The 23,254-nt window shown below is 40.7% G+C and overlaps 1 protein-coding gene across 1 annotated transcript; it reads right to left on the bottom strand.

Moving 5' to 3' along the window:
- Positions 1-355: 355 nt before the first annotated feature.
- LOC306776248 (regulator of G-protein signaling 8-like) lies at positions 356-8,074 on the bottom strand (the record flags this gene model as incomplete). The annotated part of the gene is made up of 4 exons (XM_079266874.1): positions 356-550; positions 1,118-1,284; positions 7,041-7,102; positions 7,974-8,074. The coding sequence occupies 4 exons, from the start codon at positions 8,072-8,074 to the stop codon at positions 356-358; spliced, it is 525 nt and encodes a 174-aa protein (XP_079123000.1).
- Positions 8,075-23,254: the final 15,180 nt, after the last annotated feature.

Genomic DNA, 23,254 nt, shown 5'->3' with positions numbered 1-23,254 from the left:
TTAGCAGCTGTAATTCTAAATAAATATTTTGAGTTACAGCTAAACAATATCAATCGTTGCTTGATCCGTTTAATAGTTGTAACCTGTTTAATGTCAAATGCCCAGCACTAACTGGAGGTAAAACAATTAGCTTATCCTCGTCAAATCTCTTCTGTACTGAAGAGTGCAGTCCACCAAGACACTTTGTTTCTAGAGGGATTGCATGCATGGAGCTGGTGTAGACAAGGGAAACAGTCAAGCATTTCGCCCCATCCTTGCAGATTCACAGTATTCAGAGATGATGTCAAAGGGTTAACTCTAGCGATTGACAGTGTAGGTCCAGTTTGATGTCATCTGTGGTCTTCATCGGATTCGGTCAAACAGACCTGCGCTGACTTTGAGCATTTGCCCTGTTTACTATACCCTGGTACATCTTGGACCTGAGGAATCGTGGGTAAGAGTCTTTCTCCATGAGGCTGTAGACTTTAGCTTGGACTTCGTTGAGGCTGGTTGGGGACGGATCTCCCAGGCTCTGCTTGGTCTTTTCCCTGGTGGGGTAGTCAATGTTTACCTGACAGGATAATGAGAGCAAACACATTTATTTTTTTACAAAGTAAAGGTCCCTCACAGTAAGTCATAGTCAAAGTTACACAAACTCTACACCACCTGACCTTTACCAAGTAGTTTTATCTACCTGACCAAACCAAGGCAGTTTCAGATCAGATAAATCATTTGGGGAGGTAATGACAAAATGACCTATTGTGTGGTTTAGTTAAGGGGAGTCGTTGCTGTAATCCAGTCAGTAATCTAAAACAGGAAATGAAGCTAACGACCAAACTGAGGTGGGACTATCCATCATGTTAGCCAATAACTGTACAAATGTTGCACAATTCATGATCAACGTTCTAACAATCAACGAATGAACCAAGAGACTGACTTTCATGAAAAAGGTGAAACGTTTAGATTAGTAGAGCAAAAGTACATTTACAGAGTTTGTGTGACATAGATTAAGTACATTTTTTGGAAACAGCAGTGTTTATGTGAAATGTAATCTTAAACCTTTGTCTCAATCTGATATCACAATCACTATAGTATATCTAAACAATATTTGTAAAAGAAAAACACAGCAGTCACACACCTCTCTGGGCGCCTGAATATCAATGAACTCGTGAAAGATCTTGTTTGCTTTGGACACAAGCTTGGTTGAGCTTTTGATTTTTTTGTACTCCTCGCAAGCCATCCAAAACTCGATATTCTCGTCACTGAACTCTGACTTGAGAAATGTCCGGAAGGCAGCCAGGCCATCTGGAAAAGGAGAAATGAATGAGACGGTAAGGGAAGGAGGTAAAAACAACAAAGGCACTTCACAAACATGATTGATATTGCAAGGCAAGTTTATTTGTATAGCACATTTCAACAACAAGGTAATTCAAAGTGCTTCACATAAAACCATTAAAAGCATCAAAACATAAGGCAAAAGAAAAGGAGATTTAAAAACAATTAAAGAAACAGTGTAAGAAATAAAATGCAGTAGTAAAATGCAGAAATGCAGGAAATTGATTAATATATTAATTGAACGTGGTTCAATTAAAGGCAGCAGCAAACAGAAAGGTCTTCAATCTTGATTTAAATGAGCTGAGTGTCTCAGCAGACCTGCAGCTTTCTGGGACTTTGTTCCAGATATGTGGAGCAGAAAAACTGAACGCTGCTTCTCCATGTTTAGTTCTGACTCTGGGAACAGAAAGTAGACCGGTCCCAGACGACCTGAGGGGTCGGGATGGTTCATAAGGTAGCAGCAGATCAGAGATGTATTTTGGTCCCAAACCATTCAGTGCTTTGTAAACCAACAGCAGGATTTTAAAGTCAATTCTTTGTTGGACAGGAAGCCAGTGCAAAGACCTCAGAACTGGAGTGATGTGATCCACCCTCCTGGTCTTAGTGAGGACTCGAGCTGCAGCGTTCTGACGGACTTTTTACAGAGACCTGTAAATTGCAGCATAACACCTATTTCTGTACAGCAGGATACTGGATGTTTTGTTCTTCTTGATCATAGAGTAGCTTGATCATGTCATAATACCCTTCACCCTAGGTTGATATTTTTCCAGTATGTACACACCCGTGTTCCCAGAAGCGGAAAACGTCTCTCATGACTAGAACACAAACAAAATTGGAACAAAATACTCCCACAAAGAGATCGCTTTTTTTTTGCCTTCTCCAACAGTCAAGATAAGTGATCAATTAATGTGCTCCCCACTGATGATAACACAGAGGAAGGGCATGTTTTTCTATCGGCTCATGTCACACTGACATTATTTACACCCTTCTCCTTTCTGCTGTTTACCTAATAAAGCTAGGCAGAGCAGAGGGGATGGTCCATCTGTGCATATTCAAAAATATTACTTGCATAGAAACACATTCTCACGAGTGTGTACACAACAACAAGCAGGTTTGCATAGACACACACACACACACACACACACCCCCCACACACACACACACACACACACACACACACACACACACACACACACACACACACACACAGTGCTGCTGTTTGAAGAAGTCCCCAAGTAACTGTGGTATCACAAGCAACAGGGCGTTTGCAAGCTTTTACAGTGTTCCCTCTTGTCTACTTGGACTTATTGGAAAGCGGGTGAAAGGTTTTTCTCCCAAGTGACACACTTTCTGAAAAGCTTTCAGAGACCAAAGACCTCCACTGAGAATGCTAAATATTGGTAGGATCATCATAGATTACAGTTGGCATATTTCCTTTATGTCAATTTCAGTAGTTTGTGATGAAGTGGTGAAATATTTAAAAGCATGCTATGTTTATAAATGTGGATTGAAACCCACAATTAGTCATTTTTGCACCAAAAATGTATTGATGACATCTAACATCTTAACACATTTATTTGTTGAAAAATCTATGTAAAATATCTCACCACTATTTACCTTATTTTAAGCTCAATGGCCGACCCTAAAGAAGATAAGTGGTTAAAGATAATGGATGGATGGATAAGCTGACAGTTAATTCATCAACTTAAATTCACTAAACAGCTACGTAAAGCTATGGGGAGCTGCAAAGATGCAGGTGATAATTCTGTCTAGGTTCATCACTCAACCCCATCTCATAAAATAAATAGCACATTTCCGCCACCATTGATTCACATCTTTGGTTTTTTGTGTGTCCTTAAACAACACGTTACTGTGAAACGGTCATGGAAATATTTAGGCAACGAAACTACAGTGATGGCTGCAGTTAGGTTGAGGCAACAAGACCACTTAGTTGGGTTAAGAAAGACATCATGGTTGGACCTAAAGTAAGTCCATAAACACATCACTAACGTACCTTTAAAAAAATGAATAACACTTAGAACAAGTGACGAGGTTTACTGGAGTTCCAGAGTGTAGCATATTTACACAAATTTGTATAAACCGGTCAAAGTAAAATAAGCGCTCGGCTGATTGATTGATTTTCCGCGCCCGCATGGCTCTCATCTCTCGGATTTTGACAGTGATTTGCCTTCATACAGGAGGCTGTCCAGAGACTCAAGTTTAAATACACCAGAGCAATTAGGAGCAGCTGGGGCTGAGACAATCAGTTGGGGCTCAAGCTGCACACTGGGACGAGAATGCAGTCAGGTGTAATTGGTAAACACTATCCCTCCTTTTGAATTAAATTAAGGACGAGGTGAATGCAACAACCCATCAAGGGAACATTCAGTACTGTGGTCTTATTGCTTTGACATTACTTAATGTGATGTATGTGCGTTCAGGTGCATGTTGTATTTCACCTCTCGAATGTGTGTGGCCAATTGAAAAAGGAAACGCAGGTGTGTCACGCTTTCTCCGCCTGGGGGGGGGGGGGGGGGCTCTATTCTTGGCTCTGTAACAAACAAAGGTGTTGTGTCAGAACCTTGATATGGACAAAACAGATAACTGTCATGTGAGTGCAGGGTGTTTACAGCTTTCTTTCAGTCTAGGCTGGCTGTCTCTAATCCCTTTGTCAGCAGTGTTTCATATGATCACCATAATCACTTTGATGACAGACCTGTGTGAAAAGTGGTTCATCCTAGTTTTGCAAGCTCAGACCAAAGCTTTGAAAGGTAATTGCGATTGAGGACAAAACTAGGCAGTTTCTTTTCTGCTTAAGGACTGAAAATTGTTTTGTTTTTTTAAATGGAAAAAATACACTGCAGGCATCACAAAAACAAGTTTTAGTTTCAGAAGTGATTACAGATAGGTTGTGAAAACAATGCAATACACCCAAGAATTTATTTTATGAAAGAGACATCCATCAAAAGCCTTTTGCATCAACAGGCAAAGAAAAGTGTGAAGAAACGAAAAGTCACAACTTTCACGTCGGTGACAATGATTGAATGTCTCACATGTACAAATGAAACGGCAGCGATAGGATCAGAAGACAAATGATTCAAATTCTGAAAAGAACCCTGTGGAGTTTTATTTGAGATTAATCCATTTGGAGAAACAAGGTTTAGTTTAAGGCCAAAGACAGTCGGTATGGCCTGATTGCTTGGCCCGTTATTGCTGCTTGCAATGTTGTTGAGGGAGGTGCGAAGAACACACACACTCCTTGCTTTATATTTGGATTGTAAATTTTAATATAGGAGTTTTGGACTGTTGTTCAGACAAAGCAAAACTTCTGAGGATATGACATTGGGCTCTGGGAAAGTATTTGCCAAAATAATGTCAATTAATTAAGAAAACAATCGGCTGATAATGAAAATAAGGTAGTTTCATCCCTAGCTTAACAACGTGTTTCTTCTTCATGAAACATTTGCTGATAGTCGGATTAAATAATCGGCCAATTTTGTTCTTCTCACTGTGCGAATGTTAGTGAACCAGAATAATTTTCGATTGATTGCCAAGAGGAGAAAGCGCTGAAGTTGTTGTAAAAAAGAAGCATGGCCCTTTAATAATCTAAATGGATCTATCTATCTGTATATATATATATATATATATATATATATATATATAAATAACTTTCCACTGGAGAGATGATTATAAAAAAAAAACAGACTCAGGCTGCGAATGTTGTATCCCCTGAGATATGGACTGTGGCTCAGGTAAAATAATTAAATAAAACGGTTTGATGCTAAATTTAAGCGAAAAGAAGAATAACAGATCAGACCAAGTAGAAGGAATCCAGGTGGAAGAGGAGGACAAGGGCCATCCAATCTGGTAACCCCAGATGAGAGACTTGCTGCAATAATTGGACAAACATCCAGAGTGGAATATGTCCGAGAAATGAGGGTGAAAGTGAGGACATCCAGACATCCTTTCCTCCAGAGGTAATTTATTTCACAAGTGTATTAGGGTTGTACCGAATAGTTTGAAGCTTCATGCTTGACATTCCGATCCTCAATCAACATTTGATGCTGCGCAGCTGCTTTTTTTGCATGTTTATTCATCATGTAAATTCTTTATTTCTAGTGTCAGATAATGATCAGACTACATTAATATGAGCAGTATTATGCTTTTTATAAAATTAGATTTCAGTGGTGGCTGTGTTGTTTCCGACTAATGTGAGCCAAACATTTGTTATTATTCAAGAACATTGTAATGTCCATTTGTGGAAAAAAAGATGGATGCGATCATTTCTAAATTTCATCAACATATTTTATCTACATCTGTAACAAAACATTCAGCTGCAACCCATTTTTGTTGGCGTTTAACCTTTCAAAAATAGCGTTTCCACTCCAGTCAAAAAGCTCTCCTGCAGTAACTGGGCGGGCTGGCAGTAATCTAACAGCACCATGAATTACATTTATACAACCACAATAACATCAAATCACATTTACTCTCTTTTAAATGTCAACAGACATTCAAAGCTTCATTCGAAATGATCTATAAAAGCTAAATATTAAAATAATTGATGAGGATGAATGGGCGTCAATTACATGGTTACATGGGGCAAACAGAGGAGGGAAAAGAACAGGATTTCGGTTATTAGTGCATTTTACAACTTTTATGATCTAATAATTTATATCGGGGATATTCGTGTGCTCTGGGAAGTTGATTTACCTAAAAACTAAATTTTCCACTTTCCTTTTCAACCTTGGACACTGATTTTCTCTCCAAGTTCTCAAAATAAACTGGGATGGACTACAACCGACTTGGATCAACTTTGTCGAATCATAAGGCAGTACGGTAATTACAGCTCTAAACAATACACCAATGTACATCCTGTTTGTTGTCTTTATCTTTTATTATCGTGGCTTTTTCAGCGCAAATAGCGTTCTCTATCTGTTATTGTTTTCCTCATTTCTTGTGGCACCTATTGAGCCGTGGTTTATGTCACTTGCAAAATAAACATTTGTTTTACAGTTTACTGCAACCATCTAACAACATAAAACTAGTTCATGCCTAAGATGATTTGTTTTTACTTGTTCTCCAGAAAAGTACTATCAGAGTTTTTAATATCAATCATACAAAAATCAAAGCAGGAGGAAAGCTTCTTATTGTCGCCCTGCTTCCGAATGAATATTTGTCTTCTAATCCAAGTTTAAATTTCTTTCCTTTCCGGGGATCAGTAAAAGGCAAGGATGTTGACAGACAAAGGTTGGTTTTCTTATCACTCAAAGAGCAGCAAGAGTGTGTGCTGGAGTCCTTCTGGAGATTGAAAAGAAATCTCAAAAAGTGCACAAGCTCTGAATCCACTTGTGTTTTTCCTTCATCTGTCAGACCAGATAATTCGATACCGCTGATGTTAGGTCACGTAAGCTTTTTAGCAATTCAAAAAAGAAATGCCCGTCCTGTTTGTGCTGATGGATTTGTGTGAGTGAGTCTGTGCCAGTGTGTGCTTGGTCCATGGGGAAGGTCAGAGACATGTGACTCATTCTGGGAAGGAGTCCTCACAACACAGAGATGAGAGCCTTACATAAGACAGGCTTGGAGGGGGGGGGGGGGGGGGGGGGGCGAAATGGACTTGTGCTTTGCAAAAAATAGACAATTTCTATTTCGTAAACGGAAAAGCATTACTGCTACATTAAAGTGTCTTTAATTTTCTTCATCGTGAAAAATAGAACATGTCGACTTACATTTGTGAGACAGGAGATGATCAAACGATTCCGACCATCGAACAACCTCATCCGTTGATACTCTGACGGCGAAAAAGACAAAAGGACACTGCCTGAGTAAGAAGCTAACCCAAGCTAACACAAGATGGGACTGTATGTATTATTGAAGGGCAGCAGAGTTTGATGCATGAAATACTCTCGACTCACAGGCCATCATGAAATTGAATTATCTGGTTCAATTTAGAGAATGATGAATGGAGGAAGGAGATAAGATGGAAGAACAATAGCTGCACATGTTAATGCTCCTTTATGAAGTGGTGAATACGTGATGGAACGCAGTCTCTTGGAGATTAGAGGGATGCATTATGACTATTGCACCGCTCCATCTTTGGAACGTTAGGGTAAACATGAAGAACATTCTCGACAGCTTAAAATCTCTTAATAATGCCAGATCTGCCACAAGTTTCTCAATAAAGTTTGACATTATTTTGTGTCCGAGCACATTGTCTGTTTACTTGGATTGACAAATTAGGGAAAACACATTTCCTTGGACGTACTTTAATTGTCATGAGGCTTTAATTGACCACCCACATCCTATGCATAATATTACTTTGTAATATTTGCAAATCAAGGCATTATTAAATGTCACTGAGAGAAATGTTTCCCTGTTGTCATTAGAAAGTAAAATAAAAGTTAAATTGTATCACTCTAATCTTTAGTATATGAAAAACAAAAGGTTGAATTTTTCATTTATGTTGCTGGCTAACAGGACAGTACATTACATTGAACATCCCACTGAAATAACACAATCTGAAAGAAGACTCTTTTTCCATCAAGAGTTTTAAAATGTTGAATGTAATTTCATAACACGTCCAAACTTTGCAGGCCAAGTGTGAGGTCTAGAGAGTTATTTAACACAACAGAAGCTGGCGCAGGATTTGTTGGCAGACTCACTTCAGACACCTGGCAGTGGTTTCGTGGGCAGGAGGCAGGAACTCAGAGAAGTCACTGTAGGAGTCCGATTTGTTGGACAGGCAGCCGAGTCTGGTCTTCATGGTGCTGATCCTGCTGAAGAAAACAGCAAAGAAAAGGCAAGTTTAACAACAAGGCAATTCAAAGTGCTTCACATAAAACCATTAAAAGCATCAAAACATTCGGCAAAAGAAAAGGAGATTTAAAAATGTATTGAAACATTAAAAACAGTCATTAAAACACTAAAAAGCAAAAAAATAGATTTGCTGCAGTGCAGTTCAAGAAATAAAATACATTCGTAAAATGCAGAAATGCAGGAAATTGATTAATATCCTTGAGGTTCAATTAAAGGCATAACAAAAAAGTCTTCAGTCTTGATCTTCTAGGGAATAATTCACAATAGGATTGTGCTCAAAGCACCCGCAAAGGGTAAAACGCACCCATAACTGCACTGCTAAGCAAATAGCATCACATTTTTATGTTTTTAAATGAAGAACTATGTGTACATTTAGCGCAAATCTGCCCTTTTCCATGGAAATGAGCCTCAATCCAAAAACAGTCCAATTCACAAAGATCAGCGGTACAGTTAGTTAAATTATTAAGGACTTCACAAAGTTGGTGGCATAGACTTTATGTAAGTGGAAGGGGAGGTCGTCACCGTGACATCACCCAGTGGTACTTTGTATGTGTGGAAGAACCAAAACAAAGTGGAAATGTGATATTAAGACTAAGTGCTTGTAGTCAACAAATTACATAAAACTGTAAAATGCATTTTTATTGTAAGCTCAGCACCATCAAGAACACGCCATATTTTAACTGTTGCCAGGGTGGCTAATCATATGTTTATGCCTCATGTAGTTGGGCTGCCCCTTTAGATATTTAACCTATGCATACGTTCTAAAATGCTGTTAGGAGACCTGGTGAATCAACTGCAATAAGATGCAGAGAGATAAGGCCAAATGACAGGACTGGACTGGAGGTCGACAACAGGTGCAACTCCATATGCAAGAAGCTGAATCATTATGCCTCAATCGGCAGGGAGCTTCAAACATCCCTGATATCCAAATTCACACCCTGGTAAGGTTTCTTATTTCAGTGTAGTTTGCAGAGTTAAAGAAAACCATGACTGCAACTGAGGTCTAGGGGCAGCAGTGTCTCCGATAGTCTCAGTAACACTATCCAGCTTGCATGAACTTAAAATATGTTCTGCAGCTCTGTGCTTGCCGTATTTTTCTTTTACAGACGACGTAGACTTCACCAATCAAAGCTATCATTGCGATAGAACACTGCATACCAACCTCTAGAATTATTATTGATAATGAGTAAATTATTCATTTCTTTGGCTTTGGAAAATAGATGATGGCCCTTAATTGTAATCATTGTTTTTTTTCAATTCACTACACTCAACAAGAATTGAATGCACTGAAATGAACCACATCCCCATCACATTCTGTCGCATTTTATTAGTACACTGCTGCTGCCATGTACTATCCGTCACTGTTCTCCCTCCGGGACACATTGGTCTCTCCAGATGGGGCACGGTTGTAAAGATGCTCCATCAAAGGCAACACATTTGTGTAAAAGTAGGTTTATTTCACAGGAAACATGAATGATAACCATCTAAAGGACATGACATTCAGGCAAAATCGTCCAAGCTAGAATGTAAAGGGCCATGACACGAGTAAAGACAACGACATAACAAATGAATGAATTCTGCTTCACCGCCTTTCTGATGTCATTCGGGGTTTTGACCCTTGACTCCCACTGTGAAATGTAAATGCTGCATGGGTGAAAAATAAAAAATGAAAATGTTGACCCCTTTCTAACTTGAAAAATAAGTATTCCAAACTTTTTCGGAAAAACCCTGCAAGATTATATTTGTGTTTAAATAATATGAAAACAACAAATTCACCATTGGAGTTATGAGCCGGAGTACATTTGAATTTGTTTTGATTAAACATACAAGATATAAGGTGTTAATTAGATGTGTTTCATACCTTGGTTCAGCTACACATTTCGAAGTGTTTCAATCTTCTCAGATAACGCTCACAAGCGTTTTCCCCTCACTGTCAAACTATTCCTTTAATAGAGCATTAAGAGCTTATATTGCATATATATATATACATATATATACATATATATATAACCTCTGCTTAATTCATCTCTTCTGGGAGACCTGAATACAGCAGAGAAACATAGCTAGACAAAACAAAAAAATGACCAGATAAACAAAAGAACATGACATACAAGGCACCCAGGCAGACATAACAAAAGCACACACAGCATCAGTGACGGTCCACCTAAATATATTTGACATTACACGTTTTAAAATCGGCCAGTGGAATGACACATTACATTTTTAAAATCCTCTCCAACTCATTCCATTTATGGGCCTCAAAGTAGTGGACGGCAGTCTTCCCATGTTCAGTGTTTACCCGAGGGGTATCTTAGGTTTCGTGACGGATCTGTTCTGTAAAAGTTTCCGGAGAACTCCAATAGACAATGACGTGCTTAACTAAAACAACATGTATCTGTTTTCATAGTATTTGTCTGTTCACTCTAAGTGTTTCTCTAGTATTCCTGTCTCTCAGATGGTGTCATTGCAGTAGTAGAGCTGGAACAGTGGGTTGTTTTGATGCTTGAACCTTCAATTGGGAACATTGCCTTAAATGTATTGTTCATTAGTCACCTGGAAGCCATTTGCTTGAATTAATGGACTCTATCCACCACATTAATGCCAAGGCTCTTTAAATTGTCCCTTTGTATCTTCATCTTCCTCGGACAATTTGTTACAAGTGTGTTTGTGTGTGAGACAGACAGCATGTGTGCATTTGTGTTTTGGTTGGACTAATATATCCGGATTCTGTTATTGCCTTGAAATGAAAATTGGATGGCGGTCTGCTTTCATTATGTGTGAGCCCTAGAGGGGTAAATATAGGAGTTTGCATATGAGTTTAAAAAAACAACACATACCTGACACACTCTCCAGTGAGGAGGGAGCATTTGTTTGGGTTTTAGTGGAGAGTTGTTTACATGCTCTTTCTGAAGTGTTTCCAACCGATCAAGAATAAATCAAGTAACACACTGAAGTGTTCGCAGCTTGTGCCGTGTGCCCCAGAAACAGCCATGTTATGTATAAGACAGGTGCACTGGACTGGAAGAGTTGTTTGCATGTCATCTCAAGGTACACTTCATTTGCTAATGTAGATTTATTTTCAGAGAGGATTAATAGAAATTATAATGCAGCGGGCCTTGTATTGACTATGAGTTTGAAGTTCACATCAGATTTCCCCGCAGACTTGTGGAAGGTTGTACAAAATTGCTGTTAGGATGACCTTTCTTGTACAATGATGGCAGGAATTCCAACACCTCTAACATTTACGCTAATACTAATTTGGGATACATCGCTGTCCTGAAAGCAGTCAGGGAGGCTAAACAATATAAAGTTAAGGATGAAAAGCACAATGAGGGTCATAGAATCGCACAATGCGAAGGGTTATTCCTCTGAAGAGCATAAATGTGCTCATGAAACACATGGCACCCACAACATTGTGTAACATACGAAAGTGAAATATTTGTGTAAGGCCACCAAACCACTCAAATGAATTGGAAACATCCTCTGGGGAACATGCAGCTCATGCTAGTTTTTAACAGTTGTTGGACACACTCGGTAAAGTTAGTTTGAGGAACTTTAATTTCGTGTTGATTTTGGTGGACCCTGTTGACAAAAGCGGTCGTGTTTCCGAGCACCAGATTCCCTTTCGAAAACTTCAAATTTTACTGCAGCAGGGTCTGGGCTAGAGGCAACGCTGGAGTCTGAGCTGAAGGCCTTTCATAGGGAACCTGCATGATCGTTTCAGGATACGGCAGAATCCGACCCGGTAGCACGGATGAGAAGCATTAAGAAAAACGAGATAACAATAGCCAATCTTCTCGCTGATGGACTCGTTTCCTCATGTAGGTCATGTTGAGGCATCAATGTTGAATCAAGACAGTTTCATAACCAGTTCAAAGCTTCCCGTAACAAAACCATCTCACTACAAGGTCTATTTAGTAGCTCTTCTAGAGCTTTTGAACTTATCATGCAAGCTTTGCCAGCTAATGACGAGTGAGCAAAAGCTCCAGAGAAGAAACTAAATGGAGGTTTAGATTTTATTTCAATCACATCAATTAAGATGTATCTTCTGAGGACCATGAATAATTGAATCACATGCCTTGTTACTTGACTTGCTCTTTTTGATGGCTTCATCAGAGTCAAATTAGACCACTGAGTCATGCTCATTAAGCTCCTCGTCCTAGCTGTGCACTGCCATTCATGGATTGCATAATTAAATAGAACCATGATAGGTGCAAGTTTTCTATGCATCAGTACACTGCAATTAATGCTTTGAATTTCATGTAAAACATTTGGCCTTGAATCCCTGTGCGGCATGGACAAATGGGAACAGAAATATGAAAAAACTGGCGCGTTGTACAGCAGCTTTAGTACATTAATATTGGAAGAGGGAACCAGCCTTCAACAAATTTATTCAAGTTGAATTCATATGCATGTCAGCATGTGCCTTTTTATAGCAGAAAAGGGTCATCAAGTGAAGTTGATGAGGGGAGACGTGAACGTATTGATTAATCCATTTGGCGTGTGCCAAACTGTAAATAACATGATGCCAGACCTCTTCCGCCCCTCCTGTTGTTCCTTCTCTCCTTGTCTCTCTTGACAAATCTCTAGCTCGCTGACTGTTGCGAGCTAGAGTCTTCGTCTGCAGCATGGTGCAGACACATGCTGCCACTGAGCTATTTATAAAATCCCTGACAAACCCATGTAGTCAGGAGGAAGCAGTGCATGTTCTATTCAGCCATGCAGCAGGGCCGGCTCCTGGAGGAAAGATGCTAAAAACCGCAACGCCACTTTAATGTTTCAGATTTACACAAGTGCGCCTCATGCATCTAAAAGCACAAGCAACATCCGCTAGACCTCTGATGTCTGATATCCCTGTTGGGGTTGGTGGATTAGGAAGTAAAAATCTAGAGCAGGGAAATTGTGTCCGAACATGTGCGTATGAACATCTTCTTTGTGTATGTTACCTAACTTGCTGCAATGCAGGTTTTCAGATTTCCCTCTGTTTCCTCATTTCTGTATGCAGACACCCAGCAGTTCTATGGCTACGTGTTAACTGACATGCTGCAAAGTGATGATGAAACGGGGTTTGCATGATGAGATGAGATTCATGTACACAGAGGGAATTCAAATGAATACGCTGTGCCTTATCTTCTGCTGAGAAATGGCAGCAAACGTGCACAGTATTGATTAATAGACTGTAATATACTCAGCATGATGACGTGTGCGTGAATGCTCAAGTGCACATATTTGCATTGACGTTAAAGGCCACGTGTGTCTCGTGTCATCTCTCCAGTTAGAGGAAGAGCGCCTTAAGGTCACATCCCTCCTCACATTCCTGCTGAGTGCAGCTTAAAATAGCAGCCAGCTGAATTCTTGGACACTTTAGGTTGCCCCCAATTATAGCAGATCATGTTTTTGTCCTAAATCTGGGTCAGTCTTCCAACATGCTGTTTTCAGATAGCGCTGTATTCTGGTAATTCAGTGTTGATAGAGACCAGTTGCATTTTAAATATTTAATACAAAAACACTGCTTCTTCTAACACTGTGGTAACTACTACTAATATTCACGCTAACTAAAGTATCACCAACTCAATTAATAGCAATGATAACATATAAAACAATTCACAAATGTTTGTAAATATCTATGTCTACTCCAGTCTTCTGCCATAAAGCCTGTCCTGCTTTCCCACAGCCTCATTTATTGGGAGCTGTCTCTCACATATTCATTCATTGATTCTAATTCATGAACTTGTTAATTCAGTCACTCACTCGCTGTCAGAGTCTCTGCCCCCTCCACTTCTTCACAAGCATTAAAACAGGATCATTTGCTTGTCTCATCTCTGCAGACCCACTGAGCTGTGACGCTGTGCTTTGCTTCTTTGTCCTCTCTGTGACTTTCTTGTGCTGATTCTTTGTGAAGGATTAAATGATTTATGTCTCAGCAGGATTTGCAAAAACTTCACATCACTCCAGTTCTGAGGTCTCTACACTGTCTTCCTGTTTGTCAAATAATTGATTGAAAAATGCTACTGTTGGTTATTAAAGCACAGAGTGGTTTATGGACAAAGTCCATTCACAAGCTTCTCCCAGGAAACTGCAGGACTTCAAATCAAGGCTCAAGACTTTTCGGTTTGCCTTTTATTAAATAATTTCTTGTATTTGAAACATGTCTGATTTTATATTCTCTTGAATTTAATAACTATTTTCAATTGTATTTAGGTCCTCATAGTGTCCTTTTTGCACTTTGTCTTGATGCATTTTAATGTAATCATCGGCCATTGTGGACACACCTGAGATCTGAGTGCTTTTCTATTTTCATTATGCGATTGTTCTTTTCCTCCGTGAAGCCTTTTCTACAGTGCTTCAAACTGAGTCATTCATGATCTTTCTGATGTTAAATACGAATGATTTAGTTGTCACCACTGATTGCTCATAGGTACTTGTGATGAATTAATAAACAGGTGCCACAGCTAACAGTCACATATACGGCTGATCTGACATTGTTGGAGAATCTTGCCGCCGTGGCACAATGCTTAGGCCTATAATTACACTTCTGCCGTTCTTTTCATTGACAGGTAGAGCAAGTGGTTCAGCAGGTAGAAGTATTAATATGGAAACAGATGACTAAGATCATGTCTGCATGAAGAGATTTATAAAACAGAATATATTTTTGATGCAAACAACACGCATGCTTGACGTATTTCGTGTTTTACGCATTCGTTTGATACATATGGCTCCTGTTATCCCCCAAAAATTATAAAAGGTGACAGTTCAAAATAATTTTCCAATCAGACTTCTTCACTATTGTTTTTCCCATTTAGTATTTACTAGGTTTCAATATTTAATAATTAATAATCAATAATTATGCTCATTTAAAACAAAATTATTTTAGTGCATGTGAGTGCATGTGAGTATGCCCCAATAGCTCACTCATGACCGCACCTCTGAACTTTACGCTCGTCGTAAGTGTAGTGCCAAGCCTCCGGTTCCCCCTCAGGTATAAACTCTGTTAGCGCTATTAGCACCGTTAGCTACAAAGCTGCCGGCTCAGCCGTTACACGAGTCATTTAGAGGCAATAAATATCCTTTAAATTTTGCGTTTAGCACTTTTTAAAACTTTGGATGAGTGAATTCTGTTCTTTACTATTTGGCATGTTCCACAAATCTCTGGGGCCTCACTCCCGTCACTTCTCCTATTATGACACCTGAGTACATTTCTCACAACAGCCTGATAGGTCAATCTGGGATAGAGCTACCCAGGGGCTTTTCAGAACGTAACACCCTGATACCATTTTCATCAACGGAGAGGTTACACTCGTGTACGGTTCGATTAATGTCACTCCCCCCGCCACGCAGGCCCTCCTCCATCTATTTTTTTTCGTATCAACTTAATCTGTGTCCAGTTCACAAACCTCAGCAGCTCATAATTTAATCTCAGAAAGAATAGAACTGCACTGTGCAAGCCTGCAGTTTGTTTGGCAAGCTGAAAAAAGATTGGCCATCTGCTCAACACATAATACAATGTTCATAATTGTATCTTCTTTCCACCTGCATGTGTTCTGCAGTTGCCACTTTTTTGTTTCAGAATTGTGCAGACAATCATGTGCATGCTTTTGTTACATTGCTACATGTTTTGCATTGCACTTTCCTTTGTGATTTTGTAATGTTGCTTGGACCAGCAAAAAGAGATGTAGCTTGGGGTGGGAGGCATCTATAACAATATACATGAACGCTATTGAGATGGTCAGGTTTTTGTCCATCCATCCACCTATACTTTTATTTTCTATATGCTTATTACATTCACAGGCACATTTCTTTATGGTAATAGTTTGAAATTTCACATAGAAGTTCAATGAAAATTACACCTGAATATATGAGCGCTGATGATAAAGAATGGAACTGCTTGACCAAATTCAATATATATAATATTTTGTATTTTTCCTCAGATTATACCGTATATGCTAATTTATGATTTCCATTTACATCCTTTAAAGACCAGAAAGAAATGTCGTCTTTTGTGCTCCATTTTGATAGGCTGGGTGGCTTGCTGTTATCCTCGATGTGAAGAGCCTCGTTGCAATATGTAAGCATCTGCTTTAGGAGCAGCCAGCGAGTAGAAACTGTTGCAGTGTGAGCTTTGTCAGGTGCATATATGGTGCAGTCCGTTGGGAAAACATTGGAGGACTATTTGGGACGCATCATGATTTAATCCTTCTTGATAAACAAGTGACTGGGTTCTGCTCGTGAAGATTACATGAGCTTTCGTTCATAAACGACTCATCCCTCTAATTGCAACTTATCTGTTGTTACAGGAGGGATGGTTAAAATATTTCAGTTCTTTGACCAGGTAGATGTTTCAACAAATATCTTTCGAGCAATGCTGCTTTGTTAACCAGATTTGCTAGCTCGCTAATCAGTCTGATGGAGCTTGACACGACCCAAATCATTAGCAAAAGCGTCATGACTGGCCAGTGGATGAGTGCATTAGCACTGGTCAGACTTGTAATTAGCAATATTTCACAGAGTGAAATTAGCATTCATTTGGAGATATTTTTCTGCTGATGTGTAAATTCAAAGTTCCAATATTCACTCTCCTTTTAGTTCTGTTTGTCTCTACAAACTCCTCAGCGGCTAAATCGTCGACCTTGTTTACCAGCCAATCTCAAATGTTGTTTGTCTGCTATTTGTTGTTGGGCAGGCTGCATACGGTCAAATTCTAAGAGTTTTTTGACTGAAAACAGCTGTCTGTAGAAACAAGGTTGGTGAGAAGTAAGAGTAAGCCATACAGTAAATGTCACCAGGAGCCACGTCTTTCACATCAGTCATTTGAGCCATTGTTAATTTAAAAACTTGATTCATCGTTGCTTCAACTTCCAGGTGCGTTAATTGACTGAAATCAATTCAAATCAATAGCAAGATGATCAGCTTTCATCCAGCAAAGTATGTTTAGAAAGCCAACCAGCTCTTCACAGCTACTGTCCTAATATGGCATGCCTCTTGAAATATTTATATTCTGTAATAAAAACCTCTTTTGCATATTTGACACAAATCTCAAAACGGACAGTGCTTGAAGCTCTAGCCACTCTCACTCACCTTAGAAGTAAAGGGAGGGTCAAGACGACTTCCCAATCTTTGGCCAAGTACCTGATAAAGAGCGATGTCGGATTATACTCATAACTCTGCCCGGTACTGACTGGACAGGACTATTGAAAGCACATGTGCGCCACTGGGTGTTCAGGATGATAAAGGTGCACCACTGACTTGCATTAGCTTCTGGAGAACATTTTGCTTGGTTGATAAAAAAGTCAGAGCCTGTCGGCTGCATCCCAAGATGATGGGCTGTGACTGGGTTTTGTATGTTCCTGCTGCATTTGATGAGGAGAATGAGCTATAACCATACACTGCAATCTGGAGAATGACAAAGAACAGTGATGGATGGAGATATATGAAGCCACAGTAAGCCTGAAAGTTATTCACGAGCACATCCTACCGTTCACATTTTCCACCATGTGTAACAAACCCTGTTATGCAGGTGTACTTAATACTGAAGTGTTTGTTTTTTCAATCTGGACATGTGCTTTGTTCTATTTAGATTTAACAGCTCAGCGCTACAGTCTGAGCGCATGTCTTCGCTCATCCTGCCTTTAGCCACTTGGTAATCAGTTTGTTCCAGGCTATTTGATTTGCATTGCAGACACTGAAAGCATTTCTCTTAATAAGCAGGATGTGAAAATGTGTTTCCATATAGTATGCTTGTGCTTACATGCATGACTTGTACCATTGAGCAACAGATGTGCACGTGCTTCAAACGCCACATGTGGTGACAATACTGACGCAACCTGTAACAGTCGATTTAGAATCATTTATTTGTCCGTTTTTTCTGCTGCCACCTAAATGCAATGACTGGTATTTAGTTTATGGTGCTCACATCATAAAAACACTTAAATATAGAAAACAGCAAGTTGTTTTTCCAGAATCAGTGTTTGTGTTACTCTAGATCAGGGATTCCCAAAGTGGGGTGCGCGAGCTGCCTCTAGGGCAGGGGTTCTTAACCTTTTTGACCTCGGGGCCCAACTTTTCAAGTACAAAGTGTCCCGGGGCCCACTCTGACTATATGCATCAAAAGTGTCAGACAACCTGTAGGTCATACAGAAACAGAGCAGTGGGCCTTCAGAGTCAGTAAAAATTTAAGATTTTTGTCCGCATAAAATAAAAAAGTATGTTTCAGTATAAATAACTGCCGGTGGCTGTATCTGTACAGGTAAAGGACAGTATAGGGCTGTAACTACACTATCAGTGAACAACTGCCTCAAATTTGAAGAAGATTGGACAAAGTATGACCATTCTACAGTGTTTCTTCCATGAAGAGATCCAGGCGGAGCTCTAAAAGGACATTTGGAGACCCAAATGGACACATGGTAACCATATGATATTCTGACACACTAAAGGTGTTTCTCCCTTTATATTGTGATATTATATTATTTTACTTTTATTATTAGCCTTTGCAAATTGCAAAAACTATGTATATGTGGTCGAAGACATGGTGTGTGAGTAGCGCACTTCCTGTGCTTAATGGCTGAGACCGAGCGCACGAACGAGAATGAGAATAGCTCAGTTACGCAAACGTTGGTTGACGGGTTACGGAAGAGGAGGATAAGGTTTGTACTATAAGTACTAGCGTTTTCTGAAGGCAGGAGCTCCATGGTAACATCCGCTAGCACGTTGTCGGGTCTGTAATGTGTCTTTTTCCGTCGAAATGCTGCAAGATACGACTTGCAGCGGTTATGGCGACTTTGGACAGTGTGTGTGTGGGCTCCTTTTGTGGAGAAACCATAAGAAATGAAAGGAAATCGATGATTTCTTTGCAAGGATGAGGATTTTGGGCATGCTGGGATACCAAACACGGACATGTTTTGTGACGTATTTGCGCAAACAAGCCGTAGGACCGGAAGGGGAGGGGATCGAGGATGCCGGTGTTGAACAGGCAAAACCCTTGTTCAATAAATGAGATGATAGAATGTGATGATCACAAAGACATTTATTTATCGTGTGTATGTAAACCTGCATACACAACAAGAAGCCCAGCAGACGTTCCCACGAGCGTTGGATGTTTCGTCGCTACGTGTCGCTTTATTTCTGAAGGCTTCAGTGCTTCGTTTGATAGCATTAGCTCACATTCCACACACTGAGCCCTCGGCTCTGCCTCGTTGCCTCCGTTCACAAAGCCGTACTTAAGAAAGTCAGGGTTGTACTTGCGCACACATTTAGACTTTTGGGGGGTATGGCACCACTGTCGTGTTCATTTTTTCTTTTTAATAACTTATCCATAACTTTCGCTACAGGCGAGCGGCTAGCGGCTAGCTGAGTGTCTTCTTCTGCTTATTGCAGCTTGTTAAACAACAGACTGACGCATTACCGCCACCAGGTGGTGGGAAGCTGTATTGTAACTGAGCGTCTCATGGATAACAGTGATATCTCTGGTGTCTTCAATTGATCAATGCGGTCCCGCGGCCCTCGCGGCCCACAGGTGCAAAACTGAAAGTTTTTCGCGGCCCTCTAGGTGGCGCTCGCGGCCCAATCATGGGCCGCGGCCCTATGGTTAAGAATCACTGCTCTAGGGGGTGCGCGAGAGGAAAAATGTAATGGCGGTGCAGTCCTGTCTCCTAAAAATTACGTTCCCCCAAAACTAAAATGCATTCTCAATTACGTTTTACCACGAACGTATTTTCTCCCTGATTACGTTTGTGTTTGACGTACAAATACGCTTCTCATCAACATATCTTTGCTGTACTCTAGTCTTTATTATTTTTCTGTGATCTGCCTCGCCTCTACCCCGCCACCCACGAGTTGTTGACCCGCGGCCTGTTCCGAGGGCTGACAGACCTGACGATCGGGTGCCTCGCGGCGGGGGCGGCTGGAGACCTCGCGTCCCGGCGCCAACGAGTGAGCGCCCGCCGCTTGGAACCATAAAACCAAGTCCCGGATTTCACCCGGGGGACATTCTGGAGGTATTGTGACCGGGTGATGTGCCTCGTTGCTGGGGAGGTATGAGCCGAGAGTGGCGGGGTGTTATGGAGGTATATATTACAACTCGGTGTTGTTCCCGTGCGTGGATGAGCGCATTTCTGCCGAAGACAGGCGGCGTGTTGTGGTAGTATTCTGACCGCGTAATAGGGAGAAGGAGAGGCGTGGTGGAGAGGGAAAATGTTAAAGAGATGGTGGAATGTATGATTGGAGAGAGAGAGAAGCGAAAAAGTTGGACGTGATCCCGGTGTCCAACAACACTGTCGCGCGCATCGATGCTTTGTCCGAAGACATCCTGGCTACATTGGTCGGTCGCGTGAAGAAGAGTGAGTTTTACTCTCTGCAAGTAGACGAGCCTACAGATGTGGCCAATCTGGCCAATCGTCCGTTACCTTCGTAACGTTACGTCCGTTACCTTTTCGAAGGCACGGTGCAGGAAGAGTTTTTGTGTTTTTTATCTTGTAAACAAACGCCACGCGCGAGCAAACTGTTCTCTCATTCGTCCGATTTTTATGCGGCTCTGTTGCTTTTTTTTTTTAAGGTGTGTGTTTGTGGGGGGGGGGGGGGTTGGGGGTGCGTGAACCCGGTCGGGATGTAGAAGGGGGTGCGTGGCCTAAAAAGTTTGGGAACCGCTGCTCTAGATAATCTACAGACATGGCTGTCAACAGTTTTCAGTGGATCTACTTTGTACCAAACAAAAGATCCCAGCATTTCTTAGATTGAAGAAATTACATTGACCTTAATTTTATTTGCAAGAAGGCTATCCGACCTGATGCGCCGGATTGCTTTGCTAACAGAACCATTTGAGAGGCCGTCATTGACAGCTGTTGGAAAAGGCAAGAACTTCCAAAAGATAATTGTCAGAACAATCTGTCAAATGCTTTCCGAAGCCAGTCGAGAGAAAAGCAAAAAAAAGTTTTCCATCGAGAAAAGCCTTCAGTGGCCATCTTTGCCCTTCTTTCAATGGAGAAATACTCCAGTTCTGATAAAACCGTTGCAGTATCTACGCCACCATTATTTAATATACAGTCACCTCTCCGTATCGTGTCACACACACCTGAACCACACCTGCTCACAGGAAGCTTATTGGTCTCATTACTTGAAGCCTGACAAAATAGATTTTTGTGTGACCTTCTGTCATCGTGAGAATCCAGCTGCCATACAAGTTATTGAAGGCTAGGCCTATATTTTAAAACCTGGTCCAACTTAGATTTCTAGGAATTTAGTTCACAAACATAAGGAGAGAGATCGTGTGAATATCATTTCATTGTTATGTTTAGGGAAATATAAGCAATTGGTTTAGATATGACTTGACATTTTGGGGGAAAAGCTCATTTGCTTATTGAAGAATTGCCGAGAAGATCGTTACGACTCGCATGTTTTGTTCAGTACATAAGAAGTGATCGCCAGTAGTCACCTAGATGAACACAAGGCAGGGTTGAACAGCCAGCCTGGCTATGTGCTGAAGGTACATATTACCTCTAATGCTCACAAATGAACAATTAACAAGATATAACAAGTGTCCTGGTCAATGACATACAAAGGTAGGGTAAGTAGCGGTAGAAGAGTTCAAAATTCAAACATCTAAATGTTATGGGCGGGTTTGGATACACCTCACCTTGAGGTGGCACTTGTGTGGGCTTCAAAGCCCTCCTCCATCTTTGATAGCTCTGATGAGTGACATTTACTGGACTGAAAAGCCCTCAGAGCTTTTTACATCAAGGGAGGGAAGGTGGGAAGGTGGGAACTGATTTTCAGTATTGCTCACAGGAAATGTTACTGAAAGCATGCGTGAATAAGCAATCACGTTGCCAGAAATTTGAACATGCATCCAAACAGAATGAACACAAGCGTACATTGAATGAGCTGGAAAATAGGCAATAGGACACTCTTGTATGGAGCTTGCATTTCTCGCCTCCAATAGTTTGACTGTTTCCACTGTTCCACATAGATGTTGAATCAGTTCATCAACAGGGTTTTTACTGATGTAACTATAAGCTATTCAAAGCAGCAGATAATAATCAGCCCGGTGAACCACTAAGAATGACAAAGACCCAACTAATGTCTAGAGCTCTTTGTCCACAGCAGAATTACATAACACTTTGTCATCCAAAAAATGAATATGGATCCTTTACCTTGAGCCTGCTGTGTGCGAGAGGCGCTGGACTCTCTCCCCTTCTTATATATCACTGCCTATCGCCAACGTGTGTTTTGGCAGAACGCAGCCTCCGTCTAGCCAATGCTGGTGTGTATTTGTATGAATCTGTAGAGCTGAAGATATCTGGTGTTTCTGATGCCAGCGAGTGGGAACTACAGGCGGCATGCTCATTGGTGTGAAATCGCAGGGGGGGAGAGAGCAGCCGAGACGGATAGAGGGAGAGGCAGAGGGGGTGGAATAAGAGAGAGATGGAGGGGGAAGAGAGCTTTGTTTGCACGGGGGAAATCTCCAAGGACAACCTGAACACATCTATGAAGTGGAGAAGTGCTGTTCAGTGATGTTGTGGTTGAAGAGATGTGTAGTGCAGCAGGGGTGCTACCTCAAAACCTCAACAGAAAACGAGAATAAATAGAATGCATTTGTTTTCATTTTGTGCTGAATAAATGCTCTGCATTTAATGGATCCAGCTTCTGAAATGTGCTGATTTTAAGTTGGGGTTGTTTTTTCCCCAAAAAAAAGAAAATTCACCGAATATTTGTTTTTTATTTAACACTTAAATGGACACAATAAGCTATTTGAAGATGCTAATGTTACATTGCATTATGTAGTTAATTGTTTGAGCATGTGACAGAAAGAGACAGAGAGAAATAGCGGATACGGTTTAAGACTACAAAGGAGAGTTCATTATTAGGCGAGACTAAGTATTCCACAGATGATTTATAGTAAATGCTATGGATTTCGCTCACTAAGCACAGACCACAGCAGGTTCACCACCATGCCATGTGCATCTGTGTACATGCTAATTAACACAGCGTCTACAGTGCACACATGCAAACTAGCACTCGGAAGGTGCCATGGGAATAATAACATGAATGTTCTTTCTGGTAGCAACAGCAAGCAAATCATTTCTCTGACAGTATCTCTCTCCTCTCTTAAAGTCGGGTGTTTTAGTACATATTGCAT

This window comes from Melanostigma gelatinosum, assembly GCF_949748355.1.
Source record: "Melanostigma gelatinosum genome assembly, chromosome: 4".
NCBI lineage: Eukaryota > Metazoa > Chordata > Actinopteri > Perciformes > Zoarcidae > Melanostigma > Melanostigma gelatinosum.
This window is presented reverse-complemented; position numbering and strand designations above follow the sequence as displayed.